The sequence below is a fragment of the Chroicocephalus ridibundus genome, chromosome Z (assembly GCF_963924245.1).
Source record: "Chroicocephalus ridibundus chromosome Z, bChrRid1.1, whole genome shotgun sequence".
NCBI classification, from domain to species: Eukaryota; Metazoa; Chordata; class Aves; order Charadriiformes; family Laridae; genus Chroicocephalus; species Chroicocephalus ridibundus.
Window position 1 is genome coordinate 55714651 of NC_086316.1, and position 24624 is coordinate 55739274.

The window sequence follows — 24624 nt, forward strand, 5'->3', positions numbered from 1 at the left end:
AGTCTTATGTGTGTTTATTTTTGGTAGTTGAGGTCTCTTTAAATTCTGTTATGTGTTCAGTATGTGGAGTTTCAAATCTAGATCTTTTCAGCCCTGTGCTCTGTCTTTTAAGTGTGTTTTATTTCAGATTCGGGTAGGATGTTCAGGAAACTCACAGTGTGATAAACTGAAGTTATTGATGCCTAGGCATCTATGAATAGGTGTATGTATATGTACATACTCATTTGCACACACAAGCAAGCATCTATTAGGAAAAAATTAAATGCAATTCCTGCCAGTATTTTCGTTAATATAAATATCAAATCTGCCTGCATTTGTGTTATTACCAAGTGCTTGTAATGATTCTGACAACAAATTCCACATGATTTATTTGATATTTTATTTTGGTTTGTTTTGTTTTTATATGAGCACAGCAGTAATCTTAGAGTGATGGTTTTGATCTCAATTAACAGGTCAAAAGTGGACTTGTTTTAATTTACCATGTGAGTATAGAAATAACCATATAAGAAACTCCACTATCTGGCATATCTGGCTTGGTGACATAACTACTTGATTTGAGAATTGTATGTGACTTGTGAACCCTGATACTATAGGCAGTAAAGCACTTGCCTTACCTCCAAGAAGGTTTTTAGTTATATCCATGTTCTTATATAGCACAGTTGGGTGTGAAGGCCATTATCAGAAGGTGTTTGCTTTCTTCTAAGATGTTAGGTTTTGCCACAGCTGGAAAAAAACAAATCAGTAATCTGATTTCATTGGTAACTTCAGTACGTTCATTTGGGGATTTCTAGATACTGCTTGTGCTTTGAGGGCGTTTTTTACTATCAGATACAGAGGTCCCATACGCTAATGTGTGGTTCGTTTTACAGTGTCATAGAGCAAATCTTGCAGGTAAGATGCTATATTTCTTAAGTTTGTGGCATAAGTTCTGGATTTCACTCTTTTCAGAACAGTGCTATGAATGTTTCTTTTATGACTTAAATGTTTAGGTGGTATATTATGAGCATTGTAATGGGTTTGTTCTTTTTTCTCGTTCTTTCCCCTTTTTTTTTCTTTTTTATTTCCCCCCCCCCCAGAAAGACCGCCCTATACAGATATTTGTAGTTTAATGTGTTCTTTTGCTGTGTCTAGTTCTGATTCATCATGTTTACGTGACTTACTGTCAGCCGTCTGTTAGTTGTAGTTTAACTTTTCAAGTCTGTGTGTAATTTGATTTTATTAATGAAGTACAACAAACAGCATTATGAAGCTTTTCTCTTTTAATCTTACAAGGAAAAAAATCGGTATCTAAAAAAGCAATCACAAAGAAGAGGAAAGGTGTCACAAAGTCTACCATACCAGAATTTCAGGTAAATTATTTTAATTTTTGTTTTAAGCACTTGAAATCTAAATGTCTGTAAAATAAGTTCTTTAATTTCTGATAGAGACCTTGAAAATCCTAATCAAAAATGAATTTCCTTCTTCTATTTCAAAAGGTTTAATCTGATAGTGTTTCTAAAAGAGCGTTTCACCTTTTCTTTGTAGAGAATGTTTTAGCTTTTTTTATGTGCAGCTTACACACTGGTTCGCAGTATTGTTTAAGATCCCAGATAAATCTGTTACAGGACAAAACCTGTAAAAACTAGGAGTTGTTCGTGGGATTTTTAAGGTAGATATAATTTTCTGGGGTAAGATTACTTGGGTTTTGTATGAAGTGTGACACTGTGGTCCGTGAACCGAAATCTAGCTTGATTTACTGACAGACTTCCAAAAACTTTTAGGCTCCTGTGCTCATCTTGTTTGCAACTTTTACCCCATTTCTGCGTGGCCTTTAGACCAGAGAGCAGTAACAAAAGAGTGCTAATTATGATAATGTGGTTTTACGGTACTGTGATAGAAGCGTTGAAATGTTAGAGTACTTCAGTTCTAAGGCGCAATTTATTTATGTATTCCTGCTTGCATTGAAGTTCTCCTTTAGCTATATTTTTTTTTCAGAAAGCAAACTGTGCTATTCTGAGCAGTAGACCCACATTAAATCATGACTGTTCTGTAAAACCCTCACACTGAATCATTTAATTCCATGATGATGATGTGTTTCAGGCGGAGCTAGTAGAATTTGTGGTGATAAAATTGGTTAGTAACAGTCAATATTGAGAAAAGACTAATATTTAAATATACACTGACTTTTGGCTATATTCTAGTGGTAGTGACTAAAATGTTTCCTAGCTCCAAAAATAGGTAGTATCTAAAAATTTTATTTTCCCCAGCACATTATCTGCATGCCATGGATGTACACGGTTAGGTTAGAAATATTTTTTTACAGTATTAAACTACTGCTTTCAAGTAGTCTAAAACATTATCTAAAACTTAACCCAAATTTTTATCTAACCAGGGTAAACTGTACGTGTACATATCTAGCTAAATGTAAAATTAATGTTATTACATTTACCTATTTAAAGTGTTAATTAAAATGTAACAAAATAATTCTGTCTCTTTTGATCAAGCTAGGCTTTGTATCTGTTTTAGGTGAAGCTAAGATTGATTAGTAAGAGTAGTTTCATCTTATTAGGGAACTTTTTAACAATTTAACCTGCCTTTTTCAAGAGGAGGGGCAGGACTGGTATGACTGTCAGAAGTATTTGCAAATATTAAAACATTTGCATTTGGAATACTACTAAGACTGTTAGAGCCCAGTAAAGTATGCTTGGAGATACTCTGCTCCACATATGTGGATGGCCAAACTTAATAAAATTCTGTAACGGTTTGAAGGTGAGAGTGTATTTTTGAAATATTTGGTAAGACAGCTTGAGTGTATACAGGCCATGTGAGGTATGCAAGGGTGGGTATAGCCATAAGAATATTGCTATTCATATCTAAACATCAGTTCTTTTGGAAAGAAAGGAAATAAATTAAAATTTGTAAGATGTTTTGTGTGCCTGCAGGCTACACATGAAAAAAACCCCAAAACTTTAGGCACTTTATTTCGTAAGACTAGATCCTGTATTTAAGTATAGATCCTTTACCTGAAAATCATAACTTGACATTAAAGCTGAGAAAATTAGTATTAATAAATCTTTTCATATGTGCAGTGACCCCAAATTATACATTAAAATAAATTATTTACAAAAAAAATCAGGAGATAATTGTACTACTTAATCCTAACATTTGTAATGCTAATTTAAAACAACCTTTTGAGGAAACATAGTGCACAGATTTTCTGCTCTCTATCGTAGTTTGAATGTCCTGGACAAAGCAGTGAAAGCATAGATCAGTGAACATCATTCCTTCTTTGTATGTGATTTCAGACCTTATATTAATTTCTTAGCTCAAGGCTGCTTTAAAAAAAAACACAAACAACAAAACAAAACAAAAAACAAATGCAAATCAAAAGCAGATGCAAATTAAATCCTCTTTGCCAAATAAAACCATACAAAAAACTTGTACTGTTTTTAATATTTTGAAAATTATTTGAGAAGTAAGTTTACAGATTCATAGATTGTGAGTTAGTTGGCTGTTGCATATTTCCTTTTAAAAGAAATTCTGAGTTCCAAACTTATTATTACTGTTGCTCATTAATGTTTTAATGAAACGAAAAATTATATTGCTGTACAGAAGGGGCGCTAATGTGTGGCTTTTGGGTTTTATTTCCAGTTACAAAGTACATTTAGGTTTGGTAACAAGTGCTTTGTCTCAGTGTTCCCTCCTTTCCCCTCACATATATACACATATAGCCATATAGACCTACATGTATTATAACTAAGGAAAAAAGAAATGTGCACATTGTAAAGAACTGGGCTAACTTCAGCTTTTCTGTTTAACTGTTTCAATTTTATCAGCCATGTTTTATAGTAAATACAGATCTTGAAAGGGGGCTATCTGGATATTTTCCATATGGATATGGCAGCAGTAAAAATGCAGATTCATAGGTAATAAAAGTATAGCTTACAATCATTACACAGATAACCTAAAGCAGGAGACCCCACTAGAGTTAGTAAAAATTATGCTAAAAGATTGGCTGAAGTTAAGGAGGGCAAGGAGGGAGCATCAGTGCTCGGGGGGGTTGTACTGGGTTTGTATTTATGAATAGATCCACAGATTAGACTTGGTTTTACAATGATAAATAGTTCATAAATTCCGAGAAATGGATCACAGGAGAGTCCCAAGTCGGAATAGAACTTGGCCCCCATGGCTTTCCTTACAAAAGTGAGAGGAGATTTGCTGTCTTTCCTCCTTGAACTTCTAGGAATCAGTGAGGGTCTTTGAGAGATTACTGAGATCTGAGATTGTATCCTAACAGGAAAGTTGAACACCAAATTTGAAAATTTACCGGAATACTGAATACCTGGAGCTTCCATTGTATTCAGTTGAAAAAAAGAATGCTTATTGTCTATGAAAATTAAGCCCATATGTAGTAAGTACTGTGCCTGATGTGAAAACGTCTGTGTTGTAGTTAGCATGTACATAACTAATTACATGACTTGTACATTAATGGAAATATTTATAATCTGAATCTTTAAGACACCATGTAGTGTTCTGGAGAATAGGAACTAATCTTTCACTACCTCTGATTAAGTCATAAAGGAAACATTTTTTTCACTTCAGATTCTTTTTCTTTTGATAGATGATTAGAAGGCATCTTCAAGAGCAGTATGTGAAACTACCAGTGAGCTATTGGAATGTGACAGGATGATTAGATTGTAACATTAATACCTTTCTTTTTGCCTTCACATTAACTTACCTGTTAAAACGTACAGAGCAATTTACAAAGGCAGTGTTTGCAGGAAATGGAATTACTAAATTCAGCCAATTAACAACCATGAACACATAACACTGAAACATACATTAGAGTCTCATTGTGAGAAATAGCAGCTAGATTCCATATGAAAATGATCATACAAAATACACTACATTTTTTTTATTACTGTTCTTTTCATCTTTCCTTCAAAATGCCGGCTTCATTATGCAAGATCGGAAATGACAACCAAGTGAGAGAAGTTTTAGAAATAGCTTCTTCCCAATCAGTGTACATCTTTAGTACCTCATCTCAAATCCTACTGTGAACGAAGAAGTATAATTTTTTTCTTAAACCTTTTTATAGTGGTTTTCAGTACAGTATTGGAGTATTTTAAATGCTAAACTCATTTTGACAGTATATACTCTAAGCTGAGCTGCTGTTACCCTCCTTGTTTTACCAATGAGTAAAACACACAGATATTAGCCTCAAATGTACACCTCTGATGAAAATTGGGACTTAGAGATTTGATTATTCTTCCCTGTCACCCCCAGCCCCAAAACAACTAAACTATATATTTGCATTGGTTTTCCCATTGATGTAGTTTGGATTGATGCACACTAACAATTTTGCAAATCAGATCCTCGTGTCTCAAGTGACTGTTCTGAAAATGAGAATCAGGACTGGGACCTGTGAGAAGTTGGGCCACATTAATTATGTGGTGACATATAGGAGCTTTTTATGGCAGTCAAAGATAGAGCTGGTGTTTCCAGGACAGCGTTCAACTAACAATAGCAAAATCATCCTTCTCCTTGCAAACTTGCCTTTCAAAAAGTGAGTTCCTAGTGAGAAATTCACCTGCTTCTAGGAAATGAAGACGGTATCTTTTTTTTTAGTTCCTAGTTGTGCTTTATCTTTGATCCATGGTACACTGAATTAAACATGTCTCATAGGAGAAAATGAAAAAGCAGTAATACATTTTAAAAACTGAATTATCAGAGGAGGAAATTAAAATTGCGTAGGGAAAATCTTTACCATGCCTTTATTGACTTTTGTCATGGGCTTGATGTGACAAACTTTCACTTTTTTGTACAGTAATACAGTATCATAGATTTCTTTGGAGGCCAGATGGGAAAAGAAAAGCCAGTATTTTGCTTCCAGTTTACTTCTTATGTGTTTGGAACTTTAAGTGCAGGACAGACATGCATGTTGAACCGAGTAGAGTTACACATAGTAATACCGTTTTCCGGAGTAAGAGAGAAACCTTTTCCAAGTTAATTTTACATACATTGTCTACAGCAAGACAGTGCCCATTTCCTTATTCTATTTTAAACTTGACCAATGTGAACACTGTAAACTTTAAGTCACACAAATTCCCAGTGCTCTCAAATGTACACAAGTGTTACAAAAATAACAGCATTTATATGTTAGGGTTTTGTGAAACCTATGTATTTTGCTAAAAGTGTCATTTCTGTATTTTAATAGTGAAACAAAGGGTGGGTTTTTTTAATATGAATTTGCTGCAATCTAAAACTTCATGTAATTGAAGTAAAAGTATATTATTATTAATTACTGATTTGGGGAAAAATTAGCAGTTTTATCATAAAAGTATTTTTGTGTGGTTGTTTTTTCTGTCTGGATTTGAATTTATTAAATTATTTCAACATGTTTTCAGTAGTAAGGAAAACATTTCCACTTAAGGGTGTTCGGAAAGAAGCAAGTTTTAACACATGATAACCTGGAAGAAACTAACACCCTAATAATTTCCTGTTTATTCAGTCTTTAATTGCCCTAAATGATGGTAAACCAAAACATACAGATTACTTTTGTTTGACGATTTTTTCAAGAAAATAGCATACATATTCTGAAAGGAAAAATGTAAAAAGCTGTTTTCTAAAGACAGGAATAAGAAGAATATAATACTTTTTCAAAAGGTAGATGGGTAGGGAGATTTGATAGACATGGCTAGGTTGTCTTTCAGGAATACTCTGTGTTAATTGTATAAAGTTACATTCAGGAAAATCTTGTAACAAGCGCAATTATTTTATCACCACAGTGTAGTCCTAAGGTAGTATACTTTAATTCACCAGGGAGTTGTTTGGTACTCACACCTGTTCCAGCTCATTACTGTACTTGAGACAAATTTGGTAGTTGTCACTCACAGAAGTTTTAAGAAAATACCTACCTTTTGAAATGGAAGTTTCCAGGCAGAGATGTGGTTTATGTCTGAAGAGTGAAGTGTTTTCTTATTATTCCTTATTCCTTTCAAAAAGTCCTAAAAATGCTATAAGGAAATAAAAATCAAATGGCGGCACTAAGTAATAACATGTGCTTTTAGATTTTATTTAACTTCATTGTACATCTTCCAAGTCCCACATTACCAAGTGTTTGTGTTCATTTGTTTTTTAGCTTATTTGCACTAATCTTGATGAACTCAGGGAATTAATCACAAAGATTGAGAATGAACTCAAAGATCTGGAGGACATTAAAAAGAAATCGGTATGTGACATTAAAAGCTTTCTCTTGTATGGGTATAAAATGGTGCCAGTTATTTCCTGAGGCCTGTCAACTGAAAATTTTATGCCTGTTCCATAACTGCATGAAGGTTGATACCTGGAGACTGTAATCTTAATCTTTTCTATATATAGTGCTCTGTTCACAATGTTTTTATGATAAGTAAATTCAGTAACTATGTTAACACTTCTCACTGCCAAAATAAAATGTGGATAGTGGTAATACTGTAGAAGGAGTAGTTCATGTGACCATTCTTCCCTGAGGACAAACTGTTACTGAACAAGCAATCACAGGATAGAGTTCTCATATCTGCCTATGCGGTGCTCAACAGATCTTCGTGTGGGCTGACTCTTAATTTGCTTATTAGGGTTCCTAACTTTTTTTTTTTTTTTGCAATTAAGTTATTAAAATTGTCTTTGATTAATTTTTATTCAAGTAGGTTGTACAGGAAAGCATGCTATCTAGCTTTTGATACCATATTGGGATACAGATTTCACCGGTGTACACTGGATCACAGTCTATGCAGCTGAAAACCTCAAAAGAATAATGGTTAGACAAGAGAATCCAACACGTTTGACATTTTGGAGTAGGCAGTGATTCTCATCAAGGTGGTGGATAGTTTTAAATACATAAATAGTACTCATTCAAATGGACCTCTGCAGCCAACTGTTATTATTATTCTTTTTCATTGCAGTTTTGTTTATTAAACCTTTGCTAGGCATTTCTGTAGCATTTCTATGAACGGTAGTAGTTAAAAATGTTGCTTTTTTATCCCTTAGAAGTTGGGCTGCTAATTTCCATGAATGCCTTCAGTCTTATGCAGAAACAATTTATTCTTAAATTATTTGAATAGTGGACAGAGATAGGGAGAGGCAATACAATTTAGGACTCTGAAAGATGAATTTCAGTGCAGACACTTAGCATAATAGTTGTTAAAATATCCAAAGGCATCAAAACAGACTTAACTTAAAATTATTTTGTAGTTGCTAAATTGCAAATTCATTTTATGATAAGATTGTCAAGAGGTTATCAGAAAGGCTATGTCAACAATAGAAGAAAAAGCTAAAAATGAGAGTACACATCAGTGTATCAATACTCTTAGTATAGGTGAGACTTTTAGTCTACTAGTAAAACCATACCAACAAGACTTTTTCAAGGGTAGACAAACGCTATATATGTCATAATTGCTCCTTGAACTGAAATCTGATAATGTCATTATGTAAATAAGTTGCATGACTTCAGCAGGAATACTATGTTTAGTTCTAATCGCACCGTCTTAAAAAAACCAAACACTTAAGTACAGGGGAGTTAAGATACAACTCATTCAACATTCAGAAGTTGTGAGGTAAGGACAATCTTTCTGTGTGCTTGGATAAATCGATCAGATCATGATTCTGGGTCTCTAAACACTTGTTAGAAATTTTATGTTAAAAAAAAAAAAGCTAGGATTAACTGCTGAAGAAGTGATTATAAGGAAACAGTAAAGTATTGATTTTTAAAAAATAATTATCAGGCAAATTTCATATTCACTTTTTAAAAATAGAAATAGATGTTAAATTAGATGAATACTGCTTAAAATTGACTTGCTAAAATGAGGTTTCACTTTGCAAGAGAAGTCATTAGAATTTCATTTTTAATGTCTAACACCATGTTTAATTAGGTTAGATATATTAAAAACTGGAGGAAATGCAGATTTTCATGCTTCAGCTCTGACAAAAATGACAGTGGCAATTTCAGAAGCATGCAAAATAGAGTTTGTTTCATCTGAAGTGCCTAGTCTATTAAATAAAACAATGTTCTAATTTGATGATGGAAATTTGACCTAATGTGAAAGCTTATTTTAATATAATGGTACTCATTTTGATGCTGTTCACGGATGACTTTCTTGTTTTGACCTGAAGATGGTGGTGTTCTTACTACTTCATGGTAATTCTATTGATTTTTGTTTGCAATAATGACATAGGTGAAGCCATATGAATGTTTCTTCATGATGAACCTACTTGGTAATTCCAGTTTTAGTATGTATTAGTATTTCGTATTTTAGTATTATTTAGTATTTAGTTTTATATTCCAGGTTATGCTACTCAGAGGAACCCTCAAGGCAAGCTTTCAAGCTTATGTTAAGTACTAATACACACTTGAAATACAGCTTGTCTAATTTTTATTAAGACTTTAAAGTATAACATTTTTCTTAGTCCTAACTACCTTTGTTTCCTAAGAAGCCATTCTAGAGTACATAAAAGGAATTCCTTCTCCAGAACTTGGAAGTACTGGAGGCCTAATGAAAGAGCTGAGCTGTAAGACTTCTTTAACATGACTACACTTACTGGTTTCCTACATTTTTTGTAGGTAGTTGGACTGGTGGTATCTGACACTTTTCAGAACATCATCATGAGCCAACAAATGACATGAGAGATTTTTAGCCCGAACAAGTTTTGTTTGGCAAGTTAAAAGCAAATTAGAACAGGGTTATGTAATGGAAAGCCATGGGTAATTTTAAGTGTAGGCATTACTACTGGTTTCTCCTTCAACAATGAAATAATAAACCTGTTGGAAAGGATTTTCACTGTTTGGTTGATTAAAACAGTTTGGTTCTGTACTCTTTTGTACACCTGTATTGTCTTTTGAATTGGCTATGAGTAATATTTTTCCATTTAAAATGTCATGCACTTTTGTTTGATTACTGGTGAGTTTGTTTTAACAATTATGAGATTTGCCTTAGTGCCAGTTTGCCATTACTGTTTAGAGAGGAAAATGAAATTTGACCTCAGTTCTTTAATTTTAAACAGAAGTTCATCTCGGTCTCAGTATTATCCTGACTGCTTTGCTCTTGAACTATAGCCACAGTTCTGAATCAAGGCTGCAATTTCACATATGCTTTCAACTGACATAAGCCGAAACTGCTGCCAAATAAATAGTTCCAACTCTCTGTGTCTCTGGCAGCTTATATTTTCTGTGCCACCCCATGAGAGAGCGGGTAGCAAAATTCTTTGTTCAGCTGCATGGTGAGAGAGTTCATCTATGATAAACGTAACTAGTTTTTTACTGCTGTTGAGGCGTTTGTAACACAGATCAGTTTTCTAGTGCAATTTATCATGCAGTTGCACAAATACCTGTGCTCGTGTTGTTATACAGTTTGAGGGGTCATTTTAAGGACAGGAACGAGCATCTAGGGGCAAAAGAAAGCAGGATTGCTTTTGACAGGAAAAGTGCCATTTCTGTCAGGTTATATGTGATATTACAATCAGGGGTGTTCTAAAAGGTCTGTCGCTTCAGCTACTAAACAGTTACTCTCCTTACCATCTACTACATTTCAGGAGGGAGAGGAGAGAATAAGTTAGTCAGATTTACTATTTATTTGAGTACCTGGCTGGACATCAGAAAGCAGGAGATGCAGAAAGTAGACTTGAAGGACTTCACTTTAATGCTCTGTTCACTGTCTAGTGAAAGGATGGAGGGTGGCTTCCTAAGGAGTGTCTGAGCTAGAATGTCTTCTTGCTTTGGTACATTCCTTAGGACGTGTGAAGTGACATCCTTTCACTTTAAAGCAGTGTGACTAAAAGAGTAAAAAGGGAATTAATAGAAAAAATAACAGAATTTACAGTAACAAGAATTAGATTCTAGTAAAAATTATGTCTATTTTGTTGCTACTACTGACATAGATAGATGTGGGGGAACTTACAAGCAGTCAGTAGGCAATTATAAACCTGAAGTGGAACATACTGGCTAAAAAGTCTGTTGAGATTCTGTTGCATTTTTACCTCATGTTTGCTGAAAATTTACTCTGTATGTATTAGCATGGCAGTTCAGTTGAATGTGAGCTCTTAGAAATTTCCTATAACTAGCAAATGGATCAAGACATGCAAAGTAGCCTAATTCCACGTAAAAACTACTCGCAGTGGTATTAATGAAAAAATAATTGACAAACATATGTGGTATTGAAACATTTTCCCAGTATATTTAGGATACCATAAAGGCTTCTGTCTAATATATGGAATTTCTGTTATGAGAAGAGATGGTAAAGTAGCACCTTATATCCTGATCAGTATGCAAGATAACAACCATCAGTTTCTGACATTTTGGATCCCATTTTTCCTTGTTGTCTTCTGTGTCAGGTAAAGTCAGTGGGAGTTGCAGAGTGAATTGAAATCTCTTTACTGTCTTTCAGATAATCAGCTTCTCTTGTGATCTGAAGACATCGGTGATTTGTGTGAAATTGTTAATTAAGCTATTCTGTAGATCAGTTGTATGTATTTGTTGCATATCGTAGCAGAACTTGATTATTTTTTTTAATCCCTTCTTGCTATTGTGTAGTATGAAACTGACAGGATTGCAGATACTTGTATCAAATTGTGAACTTTGGGGTATTTTTGCAGATATCATTTTGCAAGCTGACTTTGTAGTGAGCATGTTTATCGTAAAAAGAACTGAGTTTTGACAAGGACAGTAAATTCTAGACCCTATCCTGATTATGTTAAAGCATAGACCGCCTTGGAGGGAACATAAACATTGAAAGATTCCTTGTTTACTGAAATGACAGACTTTTGGTAGTGCCATTGGATTTGAATCATTCCCTGCAAGCATAGCTGTCTGAGGAGTGAGAAGGGAGGCTGGAGCCCAGGATTCCCACGGTGAAGCTGACACGGTTGAAATAGATAAAGGGCGGTACCTCCGCAAGAAGGAGCCCAGACTCTCCCTACAGGGAGAGAAAAGTCAGGCAAAGGTGAGAGGAAGGAGAATTACTTAGTCAAAGGACACCACCAAGTTCACAACTAATTAGGGTTTGGAGAAAATGCATTGAAGATTTTATTATTTTGCAGAGGTCTGTAACACACTGACGTTCTTGATTTAGTAGTAAAAGGGTAAAAAAGTCCCTTATAAATGTTTTGGGTTCTGCCATGTTCTAATGTTGTACCTGAGGGTTTTAATTAGACTGTTGTACTTCCCAAGACAGGTGAATGTCTATCTGTGCAAGTGGATACATCTTTTAAGCAGGTGAGTCAGAAGGGCTGAAAGCATACTGAGCTTTTCGGTAGCTCTAAGTCCATGTCGCCCACAGAAACATGTATTTTGGAGTGCATCTGAAAATTCAGAGTTAAAAACCTACGGGTTCAGGTCAGAAATATTTAGAACCTCCGACATAAATTTATTTGTAGGATACTGAGGCTATCCAAAGGAATATATTGGGCCAGGGTGGAATATAATATTTTCTGTGTCTGCTTTTTTTTGAAATTCCAAAAAGGCTACTGTTAAATTTGTTCATAGGAAGTATCTAAACTGAGAGAAGAGATGGTTTTCTAGGTTTTTTTATTAATTTGCTTTACTTTGCTTTAAAAGAAACAGTTAATATATGGCGAAAATAATGCAAAATGGCTCATTTACTAAATAAAAGTTTATAAAAATAGTTCCTCTATGTAAAGAAATGGGAAATACTGCCGTAAGTTTGAAAACGTTTGATAGGGAGACTGTGTTTAGACAAGACAGTACAGGGACTTCCCAGAAATGCTCATCAGAAATTCATGTAACCATCAAAAATAGATTAGGGCTCTTACTAATATTTTAGTGAATCAGACCTCAACTTTACAAAAAATAAAGTGGAAAAACTTACTGTATCTTCTCATTTGGGCTCTGTGGAAACTTGATTATTACTGGGTTAAATCTTTACTTTTTAGGAGGAGGTGAACCTCCTTGTACCCATTCCTTCCTCCTCCTCTCCTGACCTCTTCCACCCCTGCTTGAGACTTTTGCATGTAAGGAGTTTCTGGTTATACTTGTTTTCATCTGTATTGCTACGTTTACATAAACGTACATGCAAACAAATAATTTTATAGTCTTGAGAAGTCTGTGTTTGCACAAAAATTCACAGGTTTAAACTGCAGATGAAGAGATCCTTAATCCAATAAATATTTAGAATAACAGAATTTTAATAGACCTGCTTAAAGTTTTGCAGCTGAAACATTTTCTTTTAATTTCAGCTTAGGTTCTGTGTTACTGTGCATCTTCATCTTTAAGGTATCTAACATACTCTCTTTTTCCATTCTTTGTCCCAAAAACTTGAATTTTACATTAGTCACTTTCAAATAGTCTGTAATTGCTTCTCTCTAGCTTGCCATCATCTTTTAAAAACAGTGATATGAGCCCAAAATGTTGAATTTTGAGTCTGAAATTTACACATTTACATCCATGCCATTTCCTGTACTTCTGAGGAGAGAGTGAGCATGTGGAGCTTTTCAAAATCCAACCAGCTATTTAGTTGTATAATATGAATGTATAAAGCCAATATTAGGCTTCAAATTTTGAAATCTTCTTCACAATAATTACTTTTTCTTCTCTGGTATTTCTGTCTTCTGCTTATCTCACTAGCTTTCAATATTTTTGTCTCAGTCTTCATTTTTTTCTCAGCTCCTTAAGCATCTCTTCTTCTGTCTATATTGCCTGGTTTTTTGGGAACTATTTTCTCTTTGCTTCCCGTGATTTTTCATGCCTTTACTCATGTGGGTAGCCCTCCAATAAATGTTTGGTAAGAAGCTTTCCTCAAGCCATTTTTATCATGTACCTTTCTACAGTTCCAAATGTGAAAGTGCGGATTTTGCATCAAAGATATGGATGTGTACTTATACATTTAATCTGGAACTTTTTTGTCATAGATACTACTGTATATTCAGAACATTTCACAGTGCTTTGGATTTTGTTCAGTTAGTATGTTATGTTGAAAAAATTATTCAAGGCATTCCTGTCAGCACACAGTTACAAAAAAAACCAGCTGATTTTAAGATGTTCGGTGAAGAATAGAGAAATACTTGTATATCCAGAGTTAAGAAGATTCAGAATTCAGCTATATGAAAGAGAGTTAACTAAGAGTCATAATAGCTTGAAAGACACAGCTGTTTTGTAAATAGTTTAAGACACTGCATACATGCAGTTTCTTTATGAGTTACAGCAGTATAAGTTAGTTAATATCTTGAAGTTCTAATGAAAAGTAAAACGTGACAGTTCAGTGCAGGATAATTTCACTGTTCTGAGTCAGTTTAAAAAAAGATAGTAAGATCATGCTGATAATAAACTTTATCATGTGTTTTTGTGGTTTATATCTTTAAAATAAATGTGGTAGATTAATCAACGCAATGATGATTGTGTGATAATTTTGCTTAAAGAAAATTAGAGCCTGTGGGTAAGTGTCTGAATGAAAATTCATTTCATAGACTATATCACAAGATAAAGACACTTCTGGTGGCAAGATATTAATGGCTTTTTTTTTTTACTTCATTGGTTTGCAATGTTTAATAAGAGAGTATGGGATACCATTTTAGGATAGGGCATGGTATGATCAGATATGTAGGTCATGGAAGTGCAATCTGAAGTCTTTTTTTTTTTTTAAAAAAGTTTGAGGGCTGATACATAGTATCTTTTCGTTAGTTGATGGTAAATGCTCAAAGGTAAAATTGATTAACAGATGTCATGAGTGAGTTTGTTTTATAATCTACTACAAGTCATTCTTCTGACTATATTCAGTCCCAGTCTTCAAATAAAATCAGAGGTTAGCTGTTGATAGATATGTATAATATTCAGAATGACATTGCTGAAGGTAAAACACAAGATACTGACTTTCAGGAACTTTTACTGTAGAAGACAACTCTAAAGATTTTCAAAATGAAAACACTTTCAATTATAGATGAGTTTGTATAATATGAGTACATAATCTTCTCTTGCATTCTTATTCATCCAAAATTGCAATTGAAGTAAGTGTCTGAAATTCTAGCATTTGGCCCATAAATTGTTTAATAAGAACATTAAATATCAATCCGTATCTGAATTTCTTTTCTTTAGGTATCTGATGTCCAAAGCAGCTGCAGATCACCAACTCCCTCTCTGTGTGACATCACTAGAAAATGCTAGACTGGTGATGTCACACATACCACAGAACCCCGCTGCAGAATGGAGCAGGCGTATTAAGGGTAAGGTAAGTTTTTTCCCCTCCACCACCACCCCTTTGCAACAATATTGCATGGTTTTATAAGATTTCTAATTTTCTTTATTTTATGTCCCTGGGAGATAAAGTAAAGATTAAAGAAAATCTTATAAAACTGCATAATATTGTGGTTGTGTGTGTGTAACAAAACAAAACCTCCCCTATAAAGTTCAGTCCTTACCCCATATATCCATATCCTGGCTCCAGTCTGCTTTGGGGTTCCATGATGCGTATGCCAGAATAGTGTATGTTGGGGCATCACGGAGAGTGGAGTCAGCATTTCCTGGCTGCTCTGGATGTCAGAAACCTTATTGTAAAAGGTAAGTTTTCAGTTGAGAATGTGTTGAATGTCTCTCTCTGTTTATATGGAAACATTCAGCACATTTCTAAAATGTATTTTTATTGTTTGCATTTTTAAAATTTACTTGTTACTTAACACAGCTGAAAGTCACAGTTTATACTTGTCCTCTTTCTAGGCATTTTTTCTCTTTTGTTCTGCTAATACCTTACATTCTGTTTCTAGAAGAAAACAGTGGTTTTGTTTGTCACTACCTGGAACAAGATGGTAACTAGAACTCAGATCCAAGGTATAGAAGCAGTGGTACAGGGAATGTGAATTACAGACCACTTAAGAACGTAACTTAGTCCACACCAAAGTTAGGTACTGGATATATCTGTTTAAATAATCAGTTTTGGAATGCAGGCTCTTACCAAACTTAGAATTAGCTCAAGTAAATTGAAGAGGAAGAGTTTCTTCAGACAATTACTAAGAGCAAGCTCTCCAGTGATAGAGAAAGACTATTTTTACCTCTAAAGTACCATCTTGGGTTGATGTAGGTGTATAATTTTAGTTCAAGTCTACTAATAAATCCTGCTGGATTTCATAAACATTAGAAGGCAGTGCATCCAGATCTCCATTTCTACAGACCCTTTGTGGACGAGAGGACTGAACTACTTGGCTGTAATAGCTATTCGTTTGTACTCATCCTGCTGTTCCACTAAACCACTGCTCATGGAATTTTCTTACCAGCTGTATTTTGATTATTTTGTGTGGACCAGTCGTGGGTACTCTGCTGTGGTCAGTTCCTTCTGTGTCGTTAGATGTTGCATTCCATTTATTTGCTAATCCCGTAACAGATCAGGTCATAGTGGGAGGTTTTTATCTTTCATCATAAGGAACCCTGCGGTGAGTGATTGAAAGGGGCATTTGAAGGTCTTCCCATCTTGAAGCAGGATTATTGTCAGTGCATCCATGACCTGCCTAGCCAAGTTCTGAAAACAAGAAAGAAAGAATGGATATTCAACAGCTTCTCTGTGCAACCTGTTCTAATGCCATATGTTTCTGATGAAAATGTACCTTTTAAGGTCCAGCCTGAACCTCCTAAGCTTCAGTTTATAGCTGTTCTCCAGCATTATATCATTTGGTATAACTGAAAAGATTTTGCAACACAGACATGTGTAAAGGCAAGTTTACTGCCTGTAGAAATTAGTAAGCATCTATGTAATGCTGAAGTAGGGAGTTAAGTCCTAGCTTTATCAGTTATTGAGTTGCTGTTTTTTCTTATGGAAAAAACACAGGACTGTGTTAGAGAATGAACTTGCATAGAAAAGGTAATGCTAGATTTTGTAGTGATGTGTCTTAAGGTTATAGACATTTTTTTAATGTCCCTCTTTACTATTTTAGTATTTAAGGAATAATAGTTGATAATTTGTGTAGCATCTAGGCTTTGCAGAAATCTTATGTGTTTGCATAGAAAATCAACTGAACCACTGAACCACAAAGGAATGTGGTTTTTTTCCAGTTGTTTTTTGGACCATGTTTGTTCTGTGTCCTGACTTTTTCTAAGGAAAGAAGATTCTTCTCATGGCTTAAATCTGTGTATGTTTCCACTAACAAATTTATTGTCAACTCCTAAACCTCAGTAAGAAACTTGAGTAACTGGGATACAGGGAAAGAATTAATTTACTTTTTTTTTTATTATTATGTTGCTATAATATTTGCATTAAAATTATTTGGAAGCAAATGTGGAGTTTTCCAGAGCTTATATCCAGACGACGCTATTTGTGTTAAAAACTACCTCTAGAATTTGGGGGGCAGAGGTTTGGTTATTATTTTTTTTTTGTTCATTTTTGTAAGCAAGGAGAAAAGTGACTTGTATTTGTTCTTCTCTGAAGTGTTAACAAAGGCAGTAAAGTCTTGAAGTCTACTCTTGAGTAAGCCTTCTGCTTGTGCCTGGCTATTCAATGCTTGATACAGTTAGCACTTCGAAGTTTACTCACTGGTCAACTGATATTTATCTCTTAAGAGTATTGTAAATACTCTTTTTTTTTTCCTACTTAAGCCAAGATCTCAGCCTTATTTAAAGATAAATAAGTCCCAGAAATTAGTAGTTTCTTGTTGTTTTTACTCTGTAGTAATTTTTCATATCTTTGAAATACTGTTTTCACACATCCTGGTCTTTGCTATATCAAATGCATGTACAGCATTTCCATATCCTGATAGTAGTGGCATTGTTGATTTTTACCATTTTGATTTTTGTTTTGATACAATCCACTAATACTGTGTAGTCTATAAATTCATCCTTTTCAAGCTGTTTGTGAAATATTTTGTGTATCTTACAAGAAAGATAAATCTGCGCCCATGATATTCTTTTTTATGTTAGCAGTTAATTCTGTTGACTGCTAACATTAGGAGGTGATACCAAATGCCTTGGTACTCTACAGCATATACAAGGGCTGTTTTCTGTTGCAGTGTTTAGTGGCAGATTTTATTCTGCAGTGCATTGTATTTGCAAATATGACAGGCTGCAAATGAGGGAAAATAGAGTTTGTTTGCGTGCTCAGCACTGACCATTGTGTGGTAATGTGGCATAACGTCCTACTTCAAATCTTTGCTTCTGTAATTTTCATTGAAGAATGAAGGAGTAGCTGTTCATTTTATTATGAAATGTGTAAACTGTTACCAATAAAAAATAGATACCTGGACTTCAAACAAGCATTCAGCCTGACTGATCTTTCTGTACATTGGAGAGATCTGCTGAAATTCGTAGAAAGGAATTTTTCCAAAGTCCATAGAAAAAGCATTACTGTAGACTGCTGAAAAGCAACCGTGTCAAGCTTTATCCAGCTTTTCCTGCTGTATATTTCTTGGTGTGCTGGCCCACATGAAGCTGTGAAGGATATGAGCTCTATCAAAAGTGAAATATCATAGAATCATAGAATGTGTTGGGTTGGAAGGGACCTCCAAAGGCCATCTAGTCCAACCACCCTGTAAGCAGGGACATCTTTAACTAGATCAGATTGCTCAGAGCCTCATCGAGCCTGGCCTTCAACATCTTCAGGGATGGGGCCTCCACCACTTCTCTGGGCAACCTGTTCCAGTGTCTCACCACCCTCATTGCAAAGAACTTCTTCCTAATGTCTAATCTAAACCTACCCTGCTCTAGTTTAAAACCATTGCCCCTCGTCCTGTCGCTACATACCCTTGCAAACAGCCCCTTCCCAGCTTTCTTGTCTCCCCAGAGCCTTCTCTTCTCCAGGCTGAACAACCCCAGCTCTCTCAGCCTGTCTTCATAGGAGTGGTGCTCCAGCCCTTTGATCATCTTCGTGGCCCTCCTCTGGACCCGCTCCAACAGGTCCACGTCCTTCTTGTGCTGAGGGTTCCAGAGCTGGACACAGTACTCCAGCTGGGGTCTCACAAGAGCAGAGTAGAGGGGGAGAATCACTTCTGGATCTGCTGGCCACAGTTAAAATATGTATATGAAATAAATAATTTCCCAAGTCTTGCTGCTTTTTTTTTTTTCCAGAACTATAATGTCTTTACTGTCTTCCATCCTCTCTGACAAGTCAAGAGATAAAATCCTCATTTACATAAAATGCACAGAATTAGTAGAGTGGCAGAAGTACTAGAGTATACCACATCTCTATTTGTAGCTGTTACATATATATGCATTGTTCAGTCTTTTATGTAATAAACTACAGAATAAAGTTTTGGGAAGAAATTCTTACAAGAGGTATCTTAAGAGTATTAAGGGATGTGTTCTGCAACATTATGGCCATTGTGGTTGTGCTGTGTATATGTACACACGCTAATTGTCATTTCCCAATGTCTTTTATCCTCATTCAGCCTTTCCAGATTTATTAAAACATGAATTCTTCATGGAAGACTGTAAGATTACATATATCGGTTTGGAATATAAAACCATTTTTAATTTTACATTTGAGTTAAAAGCTTAAAGCTTTTATTTTGGAAAACCGGACTCTGCTGCATAGCCTATTACTTTATAAATGACCAATCTGCAAAACTTAAAAAAACCTTTATCTAGAACTTTGAATAAAATACAAAAATATACTGCAAAACCTCTGTATTTGTTATCCCTGAAAATTGTTGTAAGTTGTTTTTGCAAATAATAATATAAATTACATCACTTAATGTTAAAAGAGGTAAGATTTTCTGTAGAAATTTTGTCTCTAACTATTAAAAGTGTACACACATAGTTGGTTTCCCTGACCTGAATGGATTACTACGTATGTTTGTTACTTATTTAAGTAATTTTAAACACATGATGTGTTCACAGGATTTTGCTTCGGTTTTAAGTTTGACCTGTAAAAAGTGAACATCCTTATAGTATTGCTTTTTTAACTAGGATATTATCTCTCTGTAGTATAAAAAAGTGGGAATATTAATGTCTTACATGTGTAGATGTAACTGTGAAACTTACTAATACTTTCTTCCAGTTATTTTCCTCATATGCTGTATTACTGTACCAGGATTACTGTAGTACTAATACAATATAACAAGATATGCAATGATAAATAAATGGTATTTATGTTTGCAGGGAAGATGGTACCACCGGAAGCAAGCAGTAAAGGAATTGCATGGTACATTGATACGACTGCTTAATGAACTGTTACCATGGGAACCAAAGCTAATGAAAGCATTTCAAAGAAACAGGTAATTAGCTGCTCTTTTTTTAACAATAGTGCATGGGATGGAAAACAGAACAATTTTCACCTTTTAAAACTAATCAATCAGTTGGCTTCTCAAATGAATTAAATGAAAATACCTTGAGGAGATGAGTGAGGCACTGGCAGTGCGTTTGTTGGAAGAATTATTTAATGTTACAGACTTAATGTCTCTAAATAACGTTGAGTTTAACCTCTTAATATTTTTTTTCCTCTGAATGCTCTAGAATCCTTAAGCATGCCTGTCAATAGTTGTATCACAATCCACCTAGGATTTGTATCGCTCTTTATTTGGTTAAGAGGTGCTGAAGACCTGTAACTGGAAAACTAGACCAGGGGTTCTTGGAATACTTTGTCCCACTACTTACTATCTAAAGCTACCTAAATTGGTTATTAATGGATTCTCCACAAAGCAATTCTTAAAATGTGATTTTGAGGTCTTTGTAACCCTGTAAACGTGAAATGCACCTGGAATGAGGTGTGTCAGAGAAGTATCAGTGAAATAGTGACTGATTTAAATCTAGTAAGGGCAATTGTTGGTAGCAGTGAAGGTACTACCTAGATCATAAATCCTGGAGAGACTGGGTGTTGACTTGGTATCATCATTGTGTATTGAAGCTTGCTGCCATTGTTGTCTGTTAGTGATACAGCTGTAGCTAGAATCATACCTTTCTTTTGCCACATAGACATTTAAAAAGCAAGTAATGATCAGAAGCTTAAACTCTCTGTCAAATGATAGGTAAAATTGGGCAGCTGCTTAAACGTTGAGTGTGAAGGAAGAAACTTACAGAGTTACGTAGTGCAGAACTAATTTTCAAAAGTGTAAAAGGTATTATGTTTTTAAAAAAACCCAAAAACCACCACCATAGCACCAAAGACAGTAAATAGATAGAATAACTAAGAGTTTGTTCCTTAGTAGCTCATTTTATCGATATCATGCATGAATTAAAATTCTTATTTAGAAATTTAGGATGTTGTTGAACATTTTGCTTTAAATAATGGACCAAAGTACAAGTTTTGCTTTTTTTTCTCTTCCTTTCTATTCAAGTTTCTGTTAATTTTCCTTAGTTGTTCATTTCTTCTTGTGCGTAGCAATTCAGACTCCTTTTGGAAGTGTGGCAGATAGTAATACTATTAAAAGGGATTTCAGTTTCCAGTATATGGAGTTTCCAGTTTTATCCTTTATGTAAATTCTGCTGTGGAATGGTTTGGTGCCTAGTGTTTTGGTGTTTTTTAAAAGTGGTCATAGAATACAGAAGTGTCGTGTAAAGTGTGTAGAAATACTACATATTAGGTATGCCTCACAGGAGTAAATTTTAGTCTGGAACGGAGTGGCTGAAGTCTTGCATGTACATGTGCTGGTAGCTAGAGAAGCATGCACTTAGAATGGAGGATAATTTCTGAGAATAATTTAATGTTTCTCAGAAGGTAGGTTTTAAGCTGTAACCCTAGTTTATTCAGCAATGCTAGCCTCAGTATTTCCATGACATAACTGCTTGTACAGACACATAGTATACCGGGGAACAGCTCCAGCTGAAAAACAATCTGCAAATCATGGGGAGGAAAGAGAAATGGAGGGGGGAAGGCTAGATCAATGTTTTGGTCTGGTTCATTATGCAGCTGCTAGACAGCTGTGTGGTGCCAATGACAGTGGTGAAGAAAGGTGTCATGTGACAGGGAAAAGGAGTTGAGTAAAGATTGCTTATGCTCGTGTAAACAGCAGCACCAGCACAAGTCTAACTGCGGTTGCAGTGTCTATAGTGTCTCAGCCAGCTACTGACATCTACTAGTTGAATGACAGTGTTGGCCTTCTAGGTTGTCAAGGGCTGGGCAGAGCTTCCTTCAGTGTAAGACCACAGTATGGAATGTGGAGTGGAATAGTCTGGAGTTTTCCTTCCTTCCTTTTTTGTTGTCCTTGATTAGTAGGAGCATTCTTTATGATCAAAGTCCATTTTTTCCCCTTCTGAAAGGTTCTTTCGTCTTTTCAAAATTATGACAGACTATAATGTTGAATGGTATTTCAATAGCAGGAAGGTTTAAAAGGAAAGCTTACTTGTGCCCACTGATCACATTTGTTCACTGGCCCCACAGCAGAAGTTCTTGAAAAGAAAAAAGGAAATTCCCATGCAGAAGCTTTAGTACAGTAGTGGCTCCCTAGTGTAGTGGTTCAGTACAGTAGTGGTTCCCTAGTAGTGGTTCAGTAGCAGTGTCCCTAGACTTCAAGCTCAAAATCCTAATGACAGAGTTGAAGTAACATCCACACTACATCTTCATACAGACTTTGAGGTTGTCTTCTCTCAGTCAGAGTGTCAAAGCTGTGAGTAAACTGTTAGGTCTCACTGACCCTGACCAGCCTCGCCTGGCCTCCATCCACATCACCTGCCCATGGGCCCAGGATCCCCATTTTCAGGTCATTCTACAGCCTTCAGTCTCTGCTGTAGGATTTCCAGTTTCTAGCTCAACTACGGCAGTTACTCTGCCTGGTCTTGGGTGTTGCTGACCTGGACTGACCCTCAGACTGACCATGGACCTGCATCATCACTGTGGACCTCCCCAGAAATCACTCGACTGGTCCTGACCCTAGCAGCCATCAGATCTGATGCTGATCTGAACCTGTGAAGTGACTTCCGAGCTTGACCTTAGACCTGGCCTCAGCACTAGGAACTTGCCTGTTGATCTGGGCTCTTGGTGAACCCAGTTACCACCCATAGGCCTGCCCCACTCCCTCATTCAGAGGCAGTGGGATGGTGTCCTTGCTGATGAGGCTTATGCCCTGGCAGCTGTGACATCATGCTTGGCTCCTACCTCTCCATCCCTTAGGGAGCAGCTAGACATTGCTGCACTCAGTGCAAACAACTGTTATTGTAACGCACAAGAAAAGGTAAATTTAAGATCGTAATCTTACTGTCGTAAGGGTTAGATCCAGACTGAAGTCTAGATTCTACTCCACACAAGGTGCTAATTGCTATAATCTATTTATTTGTTTGCGAAATAATCCTCCTGGATATTATGTTGGTTACCACCAGCTGAATCCTATAGTTTACTGTATTTGTGTACTAAAATACCCCTTAGATCTCATCTAGACAATGGTTTAGAAGAAGGGACAATGGAACTATGTAGCAGTTTAGGAGTATCAAAGCAAGCAGGTGTGTTTCTGAATGGTGTTCAAATAAGTAAGGCAGCTGTGTATTTCCATCATATGCACATTTCTTAGTGGAGTGTGAGCCTGTGGAAATGACAGTGGCAGCAGTTCTAATGGCCCAGAGATAAGAACATTTTCTTAAAGGAGAAAGTTACATTATGGTCACATAGCTGGGCCAAAAGCATGGTGCATGTAAGAAAAAAAAGATTTACTTAATTCCTTAGTTGGGGTTGCCTTCAGAGGAAAGAGTAGACTTGTTACAGTTACTCAAATGCTTGCTACTCAAGTCCATACAGGTACATTTGCCACAATGCAAGATGAAGGAAGAAACAGAAGATTGATGCAGTAAAACAGTAACGTTCGCTTTTACCTCAGTCTTTTTGCCTATTGTTAGAGAACTTAATAACATAGAATTTAGTTTTGGTGAAGGAAGGGAAATTACTGTCACTTAATGTTTTCTGGGTTTTAAAGACTTTGCAGGCAGAGCTACCCTGAAATTTTTGAAGGGCACTCCAACTTTTTGTGTGGAAGCGCATACAAATAAATAAAAAAATTTTAAAAAGTGTGGTTCTTCAGTAAAGTTAGTTTTGTTATTTTGAAGGTCTAGATTAAAGAAGGACTATGATGACTTTAAAAGACATCCAGACCATGATAAATTTACCAGAGAATTGTGGAGTAATGATGAAAGTGAAGCTGATTCTGGCAAAGATTCTTTTGCAGTAGTATGTGGTAAATCTTCAGAGTCTGCAGAACATGTGGAGGTTCCCAAAAAAGATCGCCCAGACAATGGTAAGCACTTACTGGAATTTGGTAGCTTGAACTTGATTCAGGAGCTGAATCAAGTTGATTTGGGAGCTTTATTTTTCTATGTGTCCTACTTTCTACCTTAATTACTACTGTGATAATATTGAAATAGCTTGTGATGCATGTCTCACAGATGTAGGTTAGAAGTGGGCAGATATGACCAAGATGTAAATTCTGATTAATGCAAGTTTTTGCCATTTTTGCGCTTAACCATTTCTGTGATAACATAGTAGGCCTGCTCGGAATTTATGTTTATGGTAGGTTGACCTTCGCTGGCTGTCGGACACCCGCCCAGCCACTGTCACTCCCCTTTCTTAACAGAACAGGGAGAGAAAATAAGACAGGAAAGCTTCTGGGTCAAGATACAGACAGGAATACCACTCACCAGTTACTGTCACAGGTATAACAGACTCGGGGAAAATGAATTTGATTTATTGCCAATGAAAAACAAAGTAGGATGGCAAGAAACAAGGTCAAAAACTAAAATACCTTCCCCCCCCAGACCCATCTCCACCTTCT

At 35.7% G+C, this 24624-nt stretch overlaps 1 protein-coding gene across 5 annotated transcripts in view; it reads left to right on the top strand.

Moving 5' to 3' along the window:
- The window catches only part of BRD10 (bromodomain containing 10), a 52518-nt gene that overhangs the window by 20198 nt on the left and 7696 nt on the right, over positions 1–24624 (top strand). For 4 of the 5 annotated variants that reach the window (XM_063319636.1, XM_063319638.1, XM_063319637.1 and 1 more), the window contains 4 exons: positions 1273–1349; positions 7121–7210; positions 20033–20148; positions 23903–24090. In XM_063319636.1, the coding sequence (XP_063175706.1) occupies positions 1273–1349; positions 7121–7210; positions 20033–20148; positions 23903–24090 (471 nt within the window). The remainder of the gene's footprint in view (positions 1–1272; positions 1350–7120; positions 7211–20032; positions 20149–23902; positions 24091–24624) is intronic. The other variant, XM_063319639.1, reaches the window with a different exon arrangement.